Below are 22,571 nucleotides of genomic sequence, written 5' to 3' on the forward strand. Positions count from 1 at the left end.
TTGAGAATGTGAATGCAGCAGTGAGAACAATCCCTACCAATACCATAACAGAAACCAACGAGCTGATTTACAACGCAGCATCAGTGATCCTTGAGTTGCTTGGCTATAAGAATAACAATGACAATAACAAATACCCACCAGGGAAAGACGGTTAGAGAGTAAAATCAAGGCAACAAGGAGGGAAGTGAGCCAACTATCAGAGCTCCATAAGGGAACAACAAAAAAAAGACCAATACCCAAGAAGTACAGCCAGATGCACATACCTGAAGCACTCGAAACTGCCAAACAGAGACTCCAGGCCTTGGCCAGCCGCCTAAAGAGATACACAAGGGAGAAGGAATCCAGAAGGATTAACAGGCTCTTCTCCACCCAACCAGCTAAAGTGTACTCTCAGTGGCAGGGGAATAACAAGGCTGGAGACCCACCAAAGCTGGAGACAGAACAATACTGGAAAAGCATATGGGAAAGGGAGGCGTCCCACAACAGCAATGCAAAGTGGCTGATCTCTCTACGAGATGACCACAGCAAACTCCCTGAGCAAAATCCGTAACCATCACTGTGGCAGATGTCCAAGAAAGAGTCTCAGGTATGAAGAACTGGACAGCACCAGGGCCAGACAAGATCCATGGCTACTGGCTAAAGAAACTGACTGCCCTACATGAGCGACTGGCAGACCAAATGAACCAGCTGCTACAGAACGGGAATCACCCTGAATGGTTAACTGAAGGTCGCAAAATCCTGATCCAGAAGGATCCAACAAAGGGCCGGTCCCATCTAACTACCGACCAATAACCTGTCTCTCCACAACCTGGAAGCTCATGTCAGGCATCATAGCGGCTAAGATAAGCAAACACATGGATCAACACATGAGCACGACACAGAAGGGCATCGGGTGAATAGCAGAGGAGCCAAACACCAACTCCTTGTAGACCACACAGTTGCCAGAGACTGCAAAACCCGACACACCAACCTGTGCGGCTTGGATTGATTACAAGAAAGCCTATGACTCAATGCCACACACTTGGATCATCGAATGCTTAGAGATGTACAACATCAACAGAACCTTGAGAACCTTCATTGCAAACTCAATGGGGCTGTGGAAGACCACCCTTGAAGCCAACTGCAAGCCACTTGCACAAGTATCCATCAAATGTGGCATATACCAAGGAGATCGCTGTCCCCGCTACTGTTCTGCATAGGCCTGAACCCCCTCAGCCAAATCATCAACAAGACTGGCTACGGATACCGACTCAAGAATGGAGCCAACATCAGCCACCTCCTCTACATGGATGACATCAAGCTGTATGCCAAGAGCGAAGCGAGACATAGACTCACTGATCCACACCACCAGGATATACAGCACGGACATTGGGATGTCATTCGGACTAGAGAAGTGTGGTCGGATGGTTACAAAGAGAGGGAAGGTCATCCGCGAAGGATCTCACTCCCAGAAGGAACAATAGCAGACATAGAGGAAGGTTACAAATACCTGGGAATATCACAAGCAAATGGCAACCTTGATGAGATCACAAGAAAAAACAACCAAATACCTCCAACGAATAAGACAAGTCCTGAGAAGCCAGCTCAATGGCAAGAACAAGATCCGTGCAATAAACAGCTATGCCCTACCAGTAATCAGGTACCCTGCAGGAATAATTAGCTGGCCAAAGGAGGAGATACAGGCCACAGATGTTAAGACCGGAAACTACTAACAATGCGGAGGGTTCCACCCCAAATCCAGCACACTGAGACTCTACACGAACCGCAAAGAAGGAGGCAGAGGACTAGTGAGTGTGAGAACCACTATCCAAGGCAGAGACATCCAAGATCCATAGATACATCAGGGACAAAGCCTCAACAGACAATGTGCTCAGTGAATGTCTCAAACAATGGGGAACAGAACCTGAGGTGCGGAGGAACCATCATGGGAGGACAAGCCCCTGCATGGGATGTACCACCGGCAAATAACCAAGTGGCTGACATCAGAAAGTCCTACCAACGGCTGGAAAAAGCTGGACTGAAGGACAGCACAGAGGCCCTCATCATGGCCGCCCAGGAACAGGCCCTAAACACCAGAGCAATTGAGGCCCAGATCTACCACACCAGACAAGACCCAAGGTGTAGGTTGTGCAAGGAGGCCCCTGAGACAGTCCAACACATAACAGCAGGGTGCAAGATACTGGCAGGGAAAGAATACATGGAACGACACAACCAAGTGGCAGGCATAGTGTACAGAAACATCTGTGCAGAATATGGACTGGAACCCCCAAGATCAAAGTGGGAAACACCCCCGAAGGTAGTGGAGAATGACCGAGCTAAGATCCTGTGGGACTTCCAGATCCAGACAGACAAAATGGTGAGGGCGAACCAACCAGACATAGTCGTGGTGGATAAACAACAGAGGAAAGCCGTTGTGGTGGATGTGGCAATACCAAGTGACTGCAACATCAGGAAAAAGGAGCATGAGAAACTAGAGAAATACCAGGGCCTAAGGGAGGAACTGGAGAGGGCCTGGAAGGTGAAGACCACAGTGGTGCCTGTGGTCATCGGGACCCTCGGGGCAGTCACCCCCAAACTGGAACAGTGGCTACAACAGATCCCAGGAACAACATCAGACATCTCAGTCCAGAAATGTGCAGTCCTAGGCACAGCCAAGATACTGCGCAGAACCCTCAAGCTCCCAGGCCTCTGGTAGAGGACCCGAGCTAAGAGGAAGAAGAATCACCACCCGCGGTGGGTGAGAAGGGAATTTTTTTTTTTTTTTTTTTTTTTATATATATATATATATATGCAGTTTGTCGCTGTGGTTTCTGTTTTTTCCTCTCTTTCTGCATGTGTAGAAGCAGACTTCAAGGATTTTATTTTGCATTCTTTCAACACTTCTGTCTCTTCTATCTTATTTTTAAGATGAGACATCTTAAAAAGAAGATGTCTCATCTTCTTTTTAACCTTGTTCAACATTCTTCTTCCCACTTCCATCTCTATGTCCATAATATCTGAAACAAACCCAAAGTAATTTTTTAGTTCCAATTGTGAAAGTAAATCTGTTGGGCAAAAAACATGTTTTTCAAAAATGGCTGAATGGAAAAATGGATGGATTAAGAGATGATTGATGAAAAAAATAACTAAATTAATGGATGATGGATATATGGATGATTGAATGATGAACAGACATGTGGTTGGATGGACAGATAGATGGAAAAACAATTGAATGAATGATGGACAGTCTATGGTGAACATACGTTGTTGGATGTGCGGGCGTCCAGCCAGAATGGATGGATGGAGAAATGGCTGGGCACATGATGAGGAAACAATTTACTGAATGATGTGTAGATATGTGGCCGGATGGATGAATCAACATTGTTTCTTAATTTGTTTTGTTCAGAGTTCCTGGGCAATGTTTGTTGCTGCAATAGTAATAAGTGAACATCATCTAAATTCATCTAAGAGACATGTAAACTTTATTTATTCCTAAATGATGGCATGATTAATCAAACACAGAACAAAATAACAATCTCTGCTGATATAATCTTCAGAAATACTTTAAAATATCAAGATTATTTTTATTTTCTATACTTATACTTGAGTCAAACTCCAAACCAAGTAGTTCAGACCTAAATATACTTTTGCAATTAGGTATATATTCAAATACATTAGATGTTCCTATGATGCGTAAAATAATATTTATTCAATGAAATTTTTAATAAAAAACACAGCAATCCAACCCAATAATTGTGTCCATATATTCAATTTAGGAGGCTAAATGAAATCAACAGTGGGTAATAAATAAATCATTTAGGACAAAAACAAGACAATGAGGAAAAAGCTTCAGCATAAAGAAATATTAAAAAATAACATTTGCATAAATAACAAATTAAGAGGGAAATAGCCTTGAAAAGGCAGGATTTAAGAGTTATTGGAGCTCCTTTAATGATGCAATTTGGCTTCAATCCACTTGGGAGAGACTCACATTGTAGAGGATGATGGGAGCACCCACTCATTAGCATTGTCTTCAGCAGATTTAAGAAATTCACTTTAAAATTCTGCATAAATAGGACACAAACACATCCTCACTCAGTCATAGTCACCATCTGCAGCACACACATGGTCTGAAAGAGGAACAGACTCCCTCTCAGACGTCGAGAGTCTCAGACAGACACACAATCAAGACACACTCAGCTGGAATTACAATGAGCGTTACAATCATTATCCAGTTACAGCCTCCAGTAGCACCGTCATTGGTATTCAAGGACGATGCCGGCTTCTCGGCGGGGCTGCAAGAACACGTGCGTGCTTGCAACAGAAATAAATAAAAAAAATATGCACTCGCACGCGTGGAAGTTTTTAAAAAGACAAGAGGAACAATTGAGAGATCTCTGGGTAATATTAGTATCACTTGGCCTTACCTCTCCGTTGAGATAGAGGAGGTCAAAGGCATACACGCACACTTGGACTTTGATCTCTGAGGCGTCCACATCCTGCAGAGGAACAGCACACTTCTTTAGTAGTTTTACTTTGACAAAAATATTCTGATAGAAACATGGTATCCACAAATGTCTACTTCCAACCTTGGGATTTGTTACAAAGGATTCTTTGATTTGTTCTCGGTTCATCTTTAAAGTTACCCACCTAGCATTTCCACTGCCTCTCTGCCTTTTAAAAGCATCACACCTCCTCAGCGTGCACGTCTTATTTTATAGTCCTCTGCTTACTTTGCTCGTCTCTCCTCCTTCTACTTCTCACCTTTCTTGCACCTCATCTTGTTTGCTCCAATCATGCTCACCCCCACCGGTTCTTACACCAGACCCTGACTTATTACAGCCATTTCTGTCGCGGTCCCGCTGGAAAATTTCTCGACTTCTGCACTGCAATGAAGTGCTGTCGAGTTCAGCAGAACCACCTGCTGCAGATATTTGTTCATCTATTTCACAGGCAGTAGCATATATCTAATTAAAAACATGGGAATTAGCAAATTAATAGATGCCACTAAAAAATTTTAAGTGGTGCTTTTAAACTTTTGGACTCGATATATCCAGAGATGTTTAAGATGCTTTTATTTGTTGCTTTTTGTATTGGTCAGTTTCTTTATCACTTATTTAACATTTATTGTTACATTCCTAATTTTATCAATTCAACTAGCTCAACAAATTCAAAATGTTTTTCATGTTTGACAAAGCTTGTGAAGCTATTGGTGTGTTTAAGGGTGCTGTACTGGTCCAGAATTATCAAATAAATTTGTCACTCAGTACATTTATGTCTCGTTTTAAAAAAAGAAACATTTTAAGTCCATTCAGCCCTGTTTTTCTGGATCTGGTCGGTATTGACTGATACTCCACCTCAGATATCTATATTTTTATCAGAAATGACTAAAGGTCCATCCCGAAGCTGTGTGCTTCTCATATTATGCCCATTTGGCTGTTAAGACAATGTTTTGGCTGTGAAAGCCCTATTTTGGTTCAAAACACGTGCATATTTCTGACTGAATTCTGCTTGTTACTTGTTGTTGAGTTGCAAGTTAAAGACCATTTATTCCAATATGAGTGAGGGTAAAAATACATAATATGTTCGAACATGTCCATATATTTGTTTTTAAAAAGTATTTTAGCTTTGTGGTAAAAAGAGGCCTTTTAAGGTACCAAGGAAAGCTGCAATTATTCAAGACTTATTTGTGCAGAGCCTCATTCTAGATAACATTTTAAATTTCACACCTTAGACATTTTTAATCTACACACTTATATTGTTAGAAAATGTTGAAAACAGAAAATGTACAATAACTCATTTTTCAGAGATACAATGAATGCAATCCATAAAGATAAAAACTGGTTTATCAGCATAAAGATCAGGAGCTAATTAGTTTGATTTTATATGCAAAATACTTTTGCAATGCAAGTTTATTCTCCCTGTTAGATTTTCAAACTTATGTGGCCCAAAACCCACTAAGGTTGTTTTTTTCCTGAGCTTTTCACTCTGCATTGACTTCAGAGACAGAGATTAATTGGCCAGAGCAGAAAAAACTTCCGTTCAAAACCTGAAAGACTTCTCTCCCTCTCCTTTCTTTCATTAATTTCACTCTCAACTCATTAACGATGTTTAATTAGAGCATATCGGGTCTTGTGTCCTCTTCTCTAATGTTTTATTTCAGCAAAAGCTTGTGGTGGTAAAAAACACCAGAGCCTGCAATGTATAATCAGGTTGTGCGTAAAACTATCATTACCAATAATTATGATTGCATAATAACAGGAAAAAGTATCAAGCACAAAATAAAATCATCTACGTAATCATTTTGGCCATTTTCATCATGGCATTGCTTGTATCTGCACGCTTATTTCTCTTTCTGAAATTTAGCAGGGTGTCATTTCGCACACGAAAAGGCAGGGTGAAGGAAGCAGTTTCCGCCTAATGTGATTGGTGTAATGGAAAGAGGTCGTTACTCTGATCAGGAGTGAATAAACACCTTGCTGACATTTCCAATCTCAGCCTCCCTTCTCGATCCATTTCACTCTTCTGCCTCTGACCTATCTGTCTCCTACCACTTTTTCCCAGCTCTTCTCCTGTCCATCTCCCCCAGTCTGTCGGATCATTTCACTCCATTATCTCGCTCTCTTCCACCTTCGGGTCTTTGTCTTTGTCCTGTTTTCTCTTCTTAACCTTTTCACACATTCTTTCTCTTCTCATTATCTCCTTCTATTTCTTTTTTACGACAAAGCACATAATGTAATAGTCTTCCCTTCTGTTTACTACGTTCCTCTTTATTCGTACCTTTCTTTTACGAGTGGTGAGGACTTGAAAGGGTTGGATCTGTTTCTTCTCTCGATCCCAGGCCACTGCCTCCGTGTCCAGAACACAAGACACTACAGAGTCCTTCTTTACCTGCAAGAACATAAAAATAAGGAGTTGATAAATATGCAAAAGTCAATTAGGAAGAAAATTGTAGCATGAAAAAAGTGTAAGAAATTAGAAAAACCTAAATTAGAAATATTGTACTGAATCTTACGGTGGCCCAGAAAGATCCACAAAATTCATAAACAGCAATGCAACTGTAAAGTTACAACAGAAGTTACACTAAAATATAATTTACACTAAAAGGAAGTCATGCCAAATCAGAAGTTTGCCTAAAACCGAAGTTAGGCTAAAGTGAAACCTATGCTAAATCAGAAGCTCCACTAAAGAATGACATATGCAAAAATAGTAGTTATGCTAAAGCAGAATTATTGCTGTAGTGGAAGATAAGCTAAAGCAGAAGATAAGCTACAGCGGAAGCTATGCTAAAACGTTGGATAAGCTAAAGTGGAATTATTGCTAAAGCGGAAGGTCTGAATAACATTTTAGCACAACCTCTGTTTTTCTGCAACTTCTCTTGTGAGTATTTGCTGTTCTCTTGTGCCTTTTGCATTTTATTGCCTCTTTCTGCCAACATAGAGACGTCTGTTGATGAGCCTAGAAATATCCATGATATTGCTTTGAAAACACTTTAAATCTGAGCTTCAGACTATCGGCTTCCTGATATTTTACCCAGTGAGGCTGAAAAGTTGCAACTCTTTGAGTTACAGTATTAAAATGTCTTCTAATGTAATCATAATGTGATTTCTGTTAATGATATTTTCTCTGCAGGCATCACCATCAGTTCAGGAGGGAGACTGCTGTGTAAAACAAGCATTTTAAGATGCAACTTTGTTTTGCTGATGCCAGATCTCACTCACTTCATTGCCGATATGAGAGCATACGCTTTAATTCATCTTACAGGCTAGTAAAAAAACAGGTCTATAAAGACAAAACCTTGAGCAAATCTACCAGAAAAAGGAGCGGATTGTTGTATATCATGGCCATCAGCGCAGAGGCTGAGGAGAAGGAAGCTTCACAAAATAATAATAAAAAAACCCCCAGAAAATGTTAACATAAGGCAGTTTCTGACAATAAAGGAACTGGTGCACCTGAGGGGGTGGGATACACCATGAATAAGTGAAGCAGTAGCAATGCCTCCTCTTGTGAGCAGATGAAGGTTCCTGCATATTGTTTTATGTCCAGATTTCCCACTGTTCCAGGCTGATACTAGCACACTCCTAAGCCCTTTTTTGGTCGGATTTTGAAGTATTAAAACAAAAGTTTGCCAACAAGAGTGCACATCAGATATTTCTATCAAAGTAATTTTTTTTTGAAGGTTTTAAAACCTCAGACCTTTATGAATGGTTGAACCTAAACATTAGTACAAAATTTGTGATCCCAATTTTCTATTTAGCATACAAGCATTACAATTAGGTCTATTAAGAAGGGAAATAATAAAAATACAAGATAGGGCCAAAAGATGTTAAAAAATGTTTCCATGGTGATAATATTGTGATGGCAATATGTATGATGGCGTATTAGGGCCATGTAGATCGAAGAAGAAAAAAATCTAGCCAATATTAATATCCAAATATTTTCTCCAAAAAACAAGAACCTTTTTGAGCTTGACAAGTAAAACATTTCCAAGAAATTTTTTTTGGTTTTTTACATTTGTCTCAGATTTTCTCTGGAAAAAAATTTAAAATATCTGCTAGAAAAAAAAAAAAAAAAAAACTAGAAAAAAACTTCCTAGAAATATATTTTTTTATTATTATTTTGAAGATTTTGGTGGAAATGTCTTCTATCTACAATGTACCTAAAACAGCATCATAAATATCACCATCACAATATTGTGACCAAAATTCAGCCAATTTGCAGTAATTGGTCAAAAGAAGAAGGAAATAAAGAAAACATTAAGGTGATTGGTCAGATTTCTGTTAAAGTTCCTAAAAATTGCAAAATCTATCCAAAATTTACAAATGACGAATTTCAACCCGTCTGTATGGAATAAAACAATTGTGTTTCTGAAAATTTTCTTATCTGTTCATCTTATTGAATTTACAGTTGTGAATGGCACGGTATTAATAAACTGATATGAATTTAACTGAAGGACAGACAGATGTATAGACAGTGTCTGTTGATTACTTTCATACTTGTCCTAATTTGGAAAAGGCATAATCATATTCCATATTTAACAAGATTACATAGACACCTGTGCACAAATCGTTTGATCACATTTTTAGCCAGATTAGTTTGTAACCTGATGAGAACAGAAATAATATCATTCAGCTAATTAAAACAAAAGGCCTTTAGAAGAAACATCTATTTGTTCAAGCTGTTTTTTATACATATATATATATATATATATATATATATATATATATATATATATATATATATATATATATATAAACATGACACAAAACCTAAATATCAAAAGACTTCTAAAATCAAGTATTGATGCAAACACATCTTGTACATACAGCAGGGTATCATTACAGAAAAGCTGCAACAAAAACCAAAGGTTTCACCCCAAATCACTTTGTTTGTCGTTAATCCAGCCTGCATTAACTAAGATGTCTCGCCAGCTGACATTTAGTCCCCTGAGCAGGAAGTCAGTGATCAGGTTTAAGTCCAGGATAAACCACATGACTGATGGGAGGATTAAATTGACCATTACTGCTAATTTTTAGGTGCAAGTCGAGTGGCTAAAGGAAATCTTGAGGATGAATCTGGGTCCAGCGGGATTTTTCTGTGGTTGTTAAAAATTTCCAGCCTGCAGGAGGCTGGGAGTTAATCAGCAGATGAAATCCAAGGCAGTTTATCAGAGTTAAGAGCAGGAGACACATTAGACTTTAACAGGTTGTTTGGAAACAGTCTCATATTAAAACCGTGTTAAGCCCATAAGGTCATTAGGCTAAGTTGTGCATTAATTACCAATTAATGGATCGGCATTAATATTTATGTATTGATATTAATCCATAATTTAAAGCTCTAAGGCTCAGTGGAAGCTACAGGAAAATTGGTTACCCCTTATTAATATGCAAACTAATGCAGCAAGGTGCTGGAGAATCTAATCAGACCATCTCCGCAATGCTGGAAGAGAAATTTTTGGTCTTCAAAAAACACAGATATTCTACTCTGACAACGAAACGTCCGGAAAAGAGATGCAATTTTAATTTAAGCAATTTCTTAAACCGATGATCTGCCACATTAATGATCAGTGATCAATTTTCTGAGAAAAAACAACTGACGGGTTATTTTCACAGCATGAGAAATTGAAATACGATAAATTAGGAGTCATAATCAGCACAAACAGGAAAATAATTTCAAGGCCAAATGAACCCATTATTTAAATGATACATCTTTTCCACACAATCCAAAAATAAAGCCTGAATACTTCAGAGCTTAAGAGTATCTTCTTTCCTTCATTACCTCTGTCGATTATTTAGGCAGAGGTAATACTAGGAGATGGTAAAGTTGAAAGAATTGCAAGAAAGGGGAAAATTAATGAAGAAATTGCTATAAAAAAAGGAATCTTTAGCCTTTAATTTCCATTTTCTTTGCACAAAGAATGTTTTTCCTCACAAAAATAAACAGGAGTGATCTCTAAAGCTGCAGAATATACTCTATTACAGTTGTTCATAGCAGTCCATTGCCCATCTGCAGTTAACCCCAAGGGTAACCGAGCTCAGTTTTCTTCAGTTCTCCTAAATGCATCACTCACTCACTCACTCGCTCTCCCCATCGTTATAAAAGAGAAATGAATGAAACAGCGGGACAAAATGTACAAAGAGCTTGGAGTTAGATGTTACACTAATAGACCAAAAACTTATTTTCAAAGGAAAACAGCTATTAATAATAGAGTGGTAATAAGGACAAACTGTTAACTAAATTGCATTATTTCCTGTTGAGTAATTCAAGAAGGGAGGGAGAGACTGAGAAAGGACTGCTGGGGCTTTGTGAAAGCTACAAATTGGTTGATAACACCACAAAAACTGAAAGAAAAGGAAAAAAAAAAGATTCATTTTTGGAGAACTGTAAAACAGAAAGTCTCATGCTACTGGTTTGTAGCTACTGTATGGCCGATACAGTTCACCTGATCTTCAGTTTATAAACAAATGGGTCAAAAGATGAACTTTGTTATTGAAGTTTTCAGTCACCTAAAACAGCCCTAGGTAACCATTTTACTATTTACTATTGAAATAATTGTCAACTAATTTAGTAGTTAATTAATCATTAACTGGAGTATACAGACTCAAAAAAGGCTATTTGCTGGAAGCATAACATATTCAGAGCGGTACTTCAGCCGAAATTGGACAAAAAATTATACATACATTTTGAACTCAAGATAAAAATTTTAAAAATACTAAAAATGTACAAATTTTGTAAAAACAAAAAATAAGAAAAACACAGATTGAAACTTGTAATTGAACACTTGTCAGACGTATTGGTGTGCTCTTAAATCTGTCCTCTGCTGTGATTTAGTGATTTTTTGTGTTTAGGTTTGTGCACTAATCTGTTAGCACTAATCTGTGTGATCTGAGAATTGGTTTGATTTGGGCTTCTTCCAAAGCATCAGCAATTACTTGTATTTTGCATTCTGTTGCAAGTACAAGGAGAAACAAATAATACTCTCATATTCACCCAGAAGGTTTGGGGTGATATTAAAAGTGTTAGTCGCCATGCAGGGCTGATTTTCAGAGGTCCAATTGTACCAAGATGGTCCATTTTTAGCCTGGTAGATGCAGTGGAAACAGAGTGAGGGTAAATAATAGTCCATGAAAACTACCTGCTGGAAACTGTTTCTGAGGGTGAAACACACTTTTACAGAGTCACTGACACAAAAGAACCAAAAAATATTTCTAAAAAATTGAGAAGGCAGCAGTCAGAGGAAATGGCACACAGACGAAAAGGGGAAAGGTGAACATTTGAGAAGTTAGGGGTGGCAAAAAGGTGAAATTACAAACAAGTGACATCAAAGTCTAAAGAGGATAAGAGAAAAGGACACATGAATGGATAAGAGTACAAAGAGGAGAAAAAAAAGTAGAAGTACTTATAAGAAGTATAAGTATCCTAAAGAAGAATGGAATAAAAAGAGGGAATGATTAAACAAAAAGATGTAAGAAAGAGACCAGGAGACCGAGAGCAACAAGGTTAGCATGAGATGAAATAAGTCACGTTGCTTTTAAAGTTGAACTGAAAAAAAACAAAAGAACAAAGTCATTCTGAAGGATTTGTTAGAGGGCAGATGTTATGAAGAATGATAAGAATGGGGTGTAATATGAGCATTCAGGTCATGAATGCTCAGGATTTCTGGACTGCAGGCTGAGGATAAAAAGTATATTTTTTGACAGAGTTCAGGTAAGTTCTCCATCATCATGCTTTAATTTTTAAAACTGATCCTGGAACTACACAAAGAGTAAAAACAACTTCTTTTTTTTTATTTCAGAAAAGTAAAGATCTCACAAAATATGCTGCGTCCCTGCTGGCTTTTAATATAAATATCTATAGTTAAACCTTCATGACTTTATAGACCTTTTTCACAGCTGATATTGTCTCAGATCACAGCAAAAACACAAATTTACTGAGTGTTTTAAATTTAAAATAAACTAAGTCAGGGGTCTGTCTGGTCTGAAAGTACAGGGAGACACAAGAAAACGAGAAGAGCAAAGCATCTCAGCCAGCTTTGAACTGGGAATACATCTCATCAGCAGCAGCAGCTTAAACCACCTGGTAGAACAAAGTGTCCACCCAGCAGAAAGTGTTTCATGTGAGACAGTGAAAGAACAGTTTGCTGCACAAATAACTTCCCAGAGCTCCTATTAGTGCTGTCAGGAAATGAACAAATAAAGCCTGTATGTATGAAAATAAGAAGCGGCGTCAAAATGAGCTCTACAAGCAAAGATTTGGTTAGGAGTTACACAGGTAAGCCTGAGCAAACAGCAAGGCTGCATTGTCTTATTAAAACAGACTGAAGGTCTGAGTTCTCCACTTCCTGTTTGATTATTTAGAGACCAAACAGAATGAGGGTCTGGCTCCGCAAATCACCACCAAAGTGCTTAGTATTGTGCACAAACAACTTTACGAGTCTGTTCTTAGTCAATTAGAGTTCACCATGACTTACTTATTGGGACCAAAACAGCATTTCTGATAGTAAATTCCCAATTTTGTCCTTTTAGGACAAACTTTTGTTCATTTATATGGAAATAAGTTCACATATTTGCTTTTAGCAGCGAGAAAGCAAGAACAGACTAAACCAAAAGTCCTGGGTTTGAACTGTTCTTGAAGCTGCAGTTTACCTTACAATATAGAAAGTTACCATTAATGTGAGCGAGTTTATTTCAAATCATGGCCAGGTCTGGAAAAACCTGATTAACACAAACATAAAGCCTTTCCAGGCAACTTTCCACAGTCACACAATCCTTTAAGTTCAAAAAATAATAAAGCACTAAAGTTAACTACAAATTTATGGGAGCATTTCTACAGGCTTTACACTTGAAACTTGGAAAAAACTGGAAGTATATAGATGAAAAGTAAGTAAAGGCAGGAAAGGGGACAAAGATTAAATATTTACAGATAAAAAACAAGGTAAGACAAGAATGGAAGAAAAGAAGGAAGAAAGACATATGGAGAAAAGGAATAAATGAAGAACAGAGAGGAAGAAGAGAAGAAGATAGGACTTGAAGAATGAAGGGAAGTGTTCTTTACAAAAGGTTTATATCTCTTTATCTTGAAACAAAAATGTTACTGGTTATTGCAATTATTAGTGGCATAGCATCTTTGCAACCGACAAGAGTGGCATCAACTCACTCTATAGACAATTGACTGAACTTTCGGTTCGGTCTAAAGACTGCTCTCTTGTGCAAATTCTGAAAAAAATTTCTGCAATAAACTCCAGCTGAAAGAGGCAAACCTTAAAAACTCTAAAGAGACAATCTGCTCTGATTAGAACATATACAGATTACTGATCTTTTACACATCATTGGAAACCAGCGAATGAAAAGAAAGAGCGGACTGATTTGGATGTCTGTGGTACTTCACTTCCTTGCTGTTGCAGAAAAACACACTCAGCAGGCACTGAGGCAGTGAGCGCGCTCAGATAACCTCAGGCAAACAGCCAAAGCCTCAGGTGGTTGTGATCTCTTTCTCAACAATTGGGCGAGCCGACAAACAGCTGCAATTTAAAGTTAAATAACTGCCGGTCTCCACATCTTTTACAAAGATGAAGTCACTTCACAAGCTGGTTTGAAATTCCTCCTTTATGTGCATTAAAGCTTTCTTTATGGCTGCTAGCAGAATTTAATGACTGCAGGAAGGTAAAGGACCAACTGAACATAGATGAGAGGTTTCAAATTGCAACACGTGAGCACGACAAAGTAAGACAAATGAGAGAAAAGGTTGACAAAAAGCAGCAAAAACAAAAGACAAATGTGATCAGCGGTAAAAGCTCTCATTTGACAGTCGTGGCAGAGATGGCGTCTATCTCTCCACAATCCTGAGGGGCGAGCTGCAGAACGCTATGCTCAAGTGTTTTACCTTGGGGACGCGCGAGATGATATCTGGGTATTTGCTGGTGTTGTCTTCCTGGTTGCGGCTGAAAATCCGAACTTCACCGCTTTCCAGAATGTGAATCTGTGGGGTGGGGGGAAACAATGACTGTATGACTTGAAGAAATCAATACTTTAAGTAAACACTGAGATTTTAATATCAAGATTGACAAATGAAAGAGTGGAGAACATGCACACCAAAGAGGGGGAAAAATAGGGATTTATAGAAAGTGTTTGACAGCCGCCCCGAGGGACAGATGGAGCTACACTGCAAAAGTGGTGCAGGGCAATTATGCTTTTTTGTTAGGATGTCTACAAAACAATCAGTTTGGTGTCAGGCTGCATGATTGTGATGTGAGAGAGCAAGTTGAAACTTCACCAATTATCACATGTAGCTTTTGACAACTTGAGCACAAATATGTAATCAGTAACAACAGCATTGTTGTTACTGAAAGGAACAACAACTGGCTCTCAGGGTTCCTATTTTCAAATTCATCTCATTAGGCAGATGCATCACAGTACATGTTAAAGTGTGAGAACTCCAAAGTAAAAATGAACTGTATTTTAAAAATCTCCTCAGGAGACAAATTTGTAAATTTAGCCATGTTTGGGTTTGTCTGTCACACAAATCTTAAGTGATGGCGTTTGCTAAATATATATTTCACATTTTTGGTAAAGAATGTGTTTTTCTAAATATGTTATTAGAGGATGACTGAAGTTTAATATGGCAGATTAGTTTGCAGTCGTGGGAAAATTATCTGAAAATGAAATGAAATTTAAATTTAAATTATATCTACATTTCTGAATTCTGATAAAAACAGAGGAAAATGTATTTAACTTAAGTTAAATAAAATGCTACTTTATTCCTACTGTTGAGGAATAAATTAGGTCACTCCCACATTTACCCCAGGGTCTCCCCCTGGCGGGCTGCCAGGCTTTCCTGGCCCCCCACCAGCATGGCTTGTTTTTATTTTAAATGATTATTTTCCTTTATTGAAATAGCCAAAAAAAAAAGAACAACACAAGTATACAGAGAAGAGAGCACAGAGCCCATCTGTATAACAGTGAGGGGTCATTAACATCAAATACAGTTTATATTGGGGTACACATTATGTTTTGCATGAATGGAGTTGTTTGGATCAAAACAGCAAGTCCTAAATCCTGTGACTTCTGTGTCAGCTTCAGTTAAATCTCCCAGGGCAACTCAAAAAAGAAAAGATCTAAACAAAAGAAGGGGATCTTGAATCGTTTTTTTTATACACCTTTAATCCCCTGCTGCATTCATCTTTGCTGCGCTCTGCTCTGCTCTGCTGCGCACTTCACTGACTGGGCGGAGTCATTCCTGATAGATGGATTTATAGTTGATGCACTGAACAGGGTAAAGGTGGGGCGCACACCAATCAGCATTTATGCTAATCCTCTGTGAGATCTCACTTATAGTGAGATTATGGTATTTTTTTACACTGCCAACACATGCTTAATGATGTGAAGATAGCAGTTTATTGTCATACACACAATGTACGAGTTTGCCCAAAACATGAAAAAATTATAAGCTGAACTAATCAAGTAGGTTTAAGTAGTGGTGTGTGGTATGGACTTTTATAATCACAATATTTTAAGGTACTATTGTAATGATAAAAGTTTAAAAATACATATTTATTACTTCTTTGCAATCAAAGTTCCACATGCACAAATACTGCTGTTAAAAAACATTAAATATGCTTCTTCAGGATGCTAATTACATGAAGAGGTGATTTTATCACTAAACTGCACACAGTAACAGCTTAAAATCTTACTTTTACATTTATTGAAACAAATCCAAAAATACAACAGACATCTTTTTTATTTATTCTTGTCAGAATAAATCATAATTCCTACAATATGAAAATTTCGCGATACACAAGAATGAGTGCATTCTGACCATTCATAATTTTACTTGCGGTGAATCTTCATTAGCACAGACTAAACGTCAGCATAGTGTAGCATTAGATTAAGCAATGCTATTATTTTGTCATTGCAGTATATATGTCAGCTCAGAGTTATTCTGCGATTTTGACCAGTGTAGATACTAACTGTATACAATTTGTTTCATTTTAAAGGTGCACTTACTTTAAATGACCTAATTAAAGAGAACTTTTTTTTTCTGTAGCTGTAAATAACAGATACTCATAAATTTAAAAAAAAAGCATGCAGAGTGACTGTGGTTCATCAGCTGTCTCATAGGGAGATACCGAAATCCTTTGGTAAGACACAAACCAATCAGACACACAGTGTGTTTAGCTGAGTACTACACCACGAGTCCCCCTACTGGCTTTTTGAGGTAAAGCCTACTGCAGAGAGACGTCATAGGGCTCGCTGTTTCTCTTTCTCTCCATGCTCATTTCTCTTTCTCCCATTCTACGGAGTTCAAAGAGCTTCACTGGCATGACTGCCTAAAATTAACAATACAGCTGAAGGCGTTTGCATGACAATCTCTGTCTCACTGTGCCTTTTTACGTCTCCCGAATATTTCTCATGCCCTCTGCCATCATTTGTTGTTTCTTTGCAGCATTTTGTCTGGCTGCTTCAGCCTTTAATCTCACCTTTCTCCACTCCTCCCCGCCGCCCTTCTCTGGCTATCAGCGTTAGCTTTAGCTTCCTCTGTCCACAGGCAGAGTGTAAAAGCAGAACTAGTGTTTATCTTAAGGATATGCTCAGACATTCACACATAAACACAGCTAAGTGAGTGCACAGTATTAATACCTCATATTTAAGAAATAAATAAATAGACACACAGCCGAAAGGTACATGCATACAAATATGGCAGGCATATGTTGTGCGCCAAGAGGAAGAAAAACAAACAGTTGCTCTCTGTCACTACACAAACACACACACACACACACCTGTGCACGCTCTCCGTCATATTTGTACTCGCAGGTGAACGCTGCCTCGTCAAACCTCTTCATCACCTCGCCGACACCCTTGGTGGGGTGAGCCAACATGGGCCTCAGCGGGACTCCTGCAAATACGAAGGCTGGTATGACAACTTGGAAGAAGCAGAAATTCACACCCAAACAAAAACAGCTCAGTACATTTTTAAATAAATAATAAATAGTCAAAGACTTCATCGTGAAGAGATTTTTTTTCTATCTGACGTGGCAGAGCTGGTGCACACAGGCCTTCAGTTAAGGAAAGACAAGAAAGTTTTCAAACCTCAGGAATATTTCAGTGACACGTTCTCAAGTGAAACATCAACATCACTCCGACAACTGTCTTGAGTGACAAAAATCACACCTCAATATGTTGTTTGTACTGTTATTTGGCTCCGATAGCAAACCTCTCTGACTCACACCTCTTTGAGCTGTTAATTTAAGCCTCAAAAACCTGATGAGTGACATCATTCAAATCACAAACCCCCAAGTCTGTCAGGGCGAGAAGCAGAGATACAAAATGTACAAGTTCCTTTAATAATCAGTTCGCAACAAATTGGATGTCTGCACGCTCCAACAAATCAAAAGTGTAATGTTTACAGATTCCAATTAATTGGACAGAAACTGGACAGAAATATAAATGGGTGGATGATAGGAGTGGGCGATACCGACTTAAAAGTTTTATCAAATATTTAGTGCAACTATTATTGTAACAATAAAATTGATAATAAGAACTATTTATTGCTTCTGTTTTAGGTAATTATATGGCTCTGACTGTGTGTAACAGCAATTGCAGCCCCACTAACACAAATACTTCTCTTGAGAAGCATTCCACATTAAGTGTGATTTATATCACTAAAACTGCACATATTTTCTAATTTACTGATATTTTCATTGAACAGTGGAAAAAAATAGTAAAAACCAACAATGCTGACGATATGAACCATTTTGTATTTTTTTTTTATCGTGACAAATCAAACTCCTTATGACAAGAAATGTATCAAGATAAATGATAAACAGTATAATAAATGCTCAGCCCTAGTGGATGAATGACTGAGGGACAGAGGAAAGGAGAGACACAGATGGATGGATGAGTGGATGAATGAAAAGATGGATCCATCCAAAGACAGATGGATTGATACAACATTTAGACCATTGGTCAAGGAATGAAATGAGGATATCCAACGTTTTGTGTCCTGATTTCAAGTCCACACTCGTCCAACCTGCGTAGAAACCTCGACTCTGAGCAGACATTTACCTGCCAACAGCTTCTAACTGACCAAAAATCTGCCAATTTACTTTCCCAATTTAGCACCACGCAGATGGCAGCAGCTATAAATTTCCACCATGATGCCAAAGCTGCTTATCACACAAGCTCCAACAACTTTATAATTAGGAGCTAATTCCTACTTTAGTGCTTTTATCTTTTTCTGATAAATATCTGACTTGAAATACCTGACTCGCCTCCATGAAAAGGATCAATAAACACGACGTTTAGTGTTTTAGAGGGTGTGAAGTTCCTGGCTCCTGATTGGCTGCTTACCTGGAGTGAGTTTGCAGTGTTTGGGCAGCTGGTCAATGCCTGCTTTCAGTAAAACTGGGATGATGACGTCATAATTTGGCATTTCGCTGTCAAACACAGGTTTGGGTTAAGATAAAATAATACATTTCTATATAATTTAAAGGGTTTTAAATATATTCCAGCGGAAATAAACAGAAATTGTAGGGAGTCAGGCTCAGGCCTCACTTACCAGTATGTTTGTTTCAGAATGAGGCTCTTCTCTTCGATCCAGGCCCGCCTGCTCTCAGCACTCATGCCCTTCCCAGCATCAATCACAGCAGGAGGGAAACCTATAAAGATAGACGGGAGAAAATCTCTTTCAAACAGATCTGGGGAAGTGTTTGAACATTTGTATGACCTAAAATTTACTGGATGACAGTTCAGAGACTCCTTGAAGCCTGAGAAACTGAGAAAAAAAATGTGTGCATCTGAACACGAATCATGTTCTGTGATGAATTCTTTATAAGCCAGAGATGTAATTTTAGTCTGAATGTGTCTGAAAAGACTTAAATACATTACCATGCTAATTATTTATTTAGTTTCATTACGTTACATTAATAACAATCATGTTTAAATTATAACTAAATTACACATTTAGATGAAAGATTGATTGTAATGATCCAGTGCAGAGAAACAAAGAGAAACAAAATAAACTTTGCTCTTGGCTGAACTGCCTGATTTAATAACAGCGAAATAAATAAGGGAAAACATTTCAAGAGCAGAGCAAAGATCAATGCAAATTTCCCCCACCGAGCTCCAGGTCTAATTGACTCTTTTTACTGAATACCTTCAGTCGTCGTGACTGAACAACACATTTTAATAAGTCACGATGGAATCCGTCTAATTTGGAGTCTCAGGTGTTGGTGAGAACAAGTCGGCGCGGGCGCTGGGAGCGATCGGTGAAAGATGCGCTGTCAAAACGTCCCCCGAAAGAGTGATGAATCCAACAACGTAATGGTGAAAAAATATGCTCCGCGACTCAGATTACACACCACAGGTTGTCACCGTTTTCGCCTCGTACATCCGCCTCAGCTTACGGTCGTACTTTGTTGGCTTTATCACTTAAAAGATGCTGCTTTGACATCTGACTCTGCTAATGAATGCAATGAATATTTTAACACTGCTTTTAAATGTAAAATCTAAATAAGAGATGCCCCTACTCCATCCTCACCTCTTAGTGTCACCTCCTTGACATTTCGGTTTACTCCTCGACGGGGCGGGGGTAGATTAATGAATACTGTTAATTAAACGCATTCAGTTTGTAACTAAATAAGGCAAGTGGGTAAAACGCCAGTAATTCAAGAAGTATAAGGAAAAAAGCAAACTGGGTTTAAGAAAATTTCCAAAATAGATTGAAAAGAAGTCAGTTAAAATTGGTTGGATGTTGAGCATAAAAAAAAAATTGAAGCGGATTCAACGTTGGTCATTTTAAAGTAACGGAGACCAGATTGTGAAGCAACAACCAATCAGAGCAAAACACAGCAGGAAGCCAAACATCACGCTTCTCAGAAAAGTTCAGTGGAAGACAAATAACCTTCACATTCACACCATCCAACTCGTTTTTTTAAAGCAGGTACAATGCCTTCCAAGACACAAATACCCTTTCAACACTTCAATGTAGTTTAACATCAAAACCACCAACTTCTACGGATTTTATTGGGATTTCTAGAGCTACATCAAGAATCGGCAACCTTAATTAAAGACAAAATAAACACAAAAAATTACCTTGTTTTGTTGTTAAATTAAAGAACCACAATTTTACAGTTTCAGTTTTTAGGAAATGAGCATGAAAGCATTTTCTTGAAATTAATTAAATGAAGGGAGAAAAATTATAAAGCAAGCAATTCAGACAAAAATGAAACCATGAACTAAATTGTAACCTTTACAATTAATTATGTGGTGCAAATCCTTTTTGAATTTCTTATCTAAAAAACATAGGTAGCTCATCATGATTGGACTTATTAAAAGGAACTTCAAGGCTAACGAGTCACAGGTTGCAGATGCCTCAGATAGACCAACACAAAGTGGGACATATTTTTAAAATGGAAGGAAAGAAAGACATTTTTATTGGGAATATGCGACAAGTCAGCTGTGGGTAAGTTAATTGCGTTTTCCCACCTGAAAGTCTGGTAAACTCTTTTTGATTGGGGACCAAAGTTGCAACATTTGTTACATTTTCAGCTGCTACAGTTCTCTTTTACACTGCACTGTGTCAAGCAAACTAAACTAGTTGAAAAACCTGTCCTCCTCCTCGCCTGTGGTGGCGCTGCACCAGGAAGAAGACACTGAGCGCAACTTCCTCCTTTACAAAATGTAAACAAAAATGAAGTGGCATTAGATTTTAGCAGTTGCAGGGATTCTCTTTTGTCTTTGGTAGAAGATCACAAGTCATTTCCCCCCTCCAGCGCTAGACTTGCGCGCTGGTTTTGGTTCAGATTTACCCAGACTGCCTTGCTCTATAGTCCACTTCCTGTTTTTCCTGTTTCCAGAGCTACAACTGAATGGCAATTTTGTAATTTAGAAATTCAAGCGGTATGAAGACTTTTGCAAAGGAGTCAGTTTTACTTAGCAGCTACTTTCTTAACTTTTTGCTACAATTTTAAAACACGACAGACATTACACTAACCTGCTCTCCATTTTTCCCCTCTAGATCTATAGGGGCGTGTAAACAGTCCATAAGTGAAGCAACTTTTCTAACTCATCTAGGTTGAACAAAGTGCTGCAGTGTTTCTCGTTCATCTGTTCACACTCATGAAACACCTTCTGCTCCATATGTCCACTCTAAGTGAGATGTAACTTCTTACTCTCACATACGATCATGCTAGAGAAAATGGCGTTACCGAGCCCACACTGCAGTGTTGCAGATCGATTTTCCACCCAACGACTGAACCACAGTCACACCAGACTATTTACCAGACATCCATCCGGCAAAGTTTGGTCAACAGTCAGGTCTTATCCTTACGTCCCACAAATTATGAAACAACAAAAGGATCAAATTGGCTTCTGACTTGGCATTGTGGTAAAGCACCATGTCACGGCTTTTCTGTACCAACTTCAATCAGCCTCTAGAGTTGTCACTTCAGGATTAGATCATCCTGATCTTTAATCTGCTGGAATAAAAGCAAGGTATGTCTGAACCAGACCCAACTAAGAACAACGGGTTCAGTTTAAAACCTTTAAAGTCGTAGAAAAACAACGGACGGAGGGACAGGTTGGTACAAGACAAAGAGATGGATGGAAATGATAAAACAGCAACGGAAAATGAGTGGATGGAGAAACGATGGACAATGATCGACAGGGCATTTTATTAAGGTGGGCCGACAATGACAGAAAGGAGACTTATGAATGGAAAATGAAGAACAAACAGACAACATAGAACTAATAGACAGAGAAGGAACAGAAAGATGGATGAATGGTGAGCAGAAAAGTGGTCATTGGACTGAGAGAATGGACAGATAGTGCAAAATAATGCAATGAACATGTTTTATTTAGCAAATAAACCTCTCCTAACTTGTTAAATGACACATAATAAGTGACTTTTAATGCCAATTTCAAACCCAATACTGGAGAACCCAGAAGAATTTAATTAATTAAATTCAAATCACGAAGTGCCTAAATCTTTCCATCTCTAGGGTGGATAGATGGACAGACTGAAGGACGAGTTTGGAAAATATTTAAATTGTCTGCATTTGTAGATGGCACCTGTCTGAACTTGAGTTATGGTGAATA

The 22,571-nt window shown here is 38.4% G+C and overlaps 1 protein-coding gene across 1 annotated transcript in view; it reads right to left on the minus strand.

The window, feature by feature from the left end:
- Positions 1–22,571, minus strand: part of lig1 (ligase I, DNA, ATP-dependent) — a 74,137-nt gene that overhangs the window by 23,937 nt on the left and 27,629 nt on the right. Inside the window, exons 15-20 of the mRNA XM_044134662.1 lie at positions 19,033–19,132; positions 18,825–18,910; positions 17,255–17,370; positions 14,362–14,457; positions 6,760–6,870; positions 4,407–4,478 (exon numbers count right to left, since the gene is read on the minus strand). Coding sequence (XP_043990597.1) covers positions 4,407–4,478; positions 6,760–6,870; positions 14,362–14,457; positions 17,255–17,370; positions 18,825–18,910; positions 19,033–19,132 — 581 coding nt within the window. The remainder of the gene's footprint in view (positions 1–4,406; positions 4,479–6,759; positions 6,871–14,361; positions 14,458–17,254; positions 17,371–18,824; positions 18,911–19,032; positions 19,133–22,571) is intronic.

The sequence above is a fragment of the Gambusia affinis genome, linkage group LG12, assembly GCF_019740435.1.
Source record: "Gambusia affinis linkage group LG12, SWU_Gaff_1.0, whole genome shotgun sequence".
In the NCBI taxonomy this organism is placed as follows: domain Eukaryota; kingdom Metazoa; phylum Chordata; class Actinopteri; order Cyprinodontiformes; family Poeciliidae; genus Gambusia; species Gambusia affinis.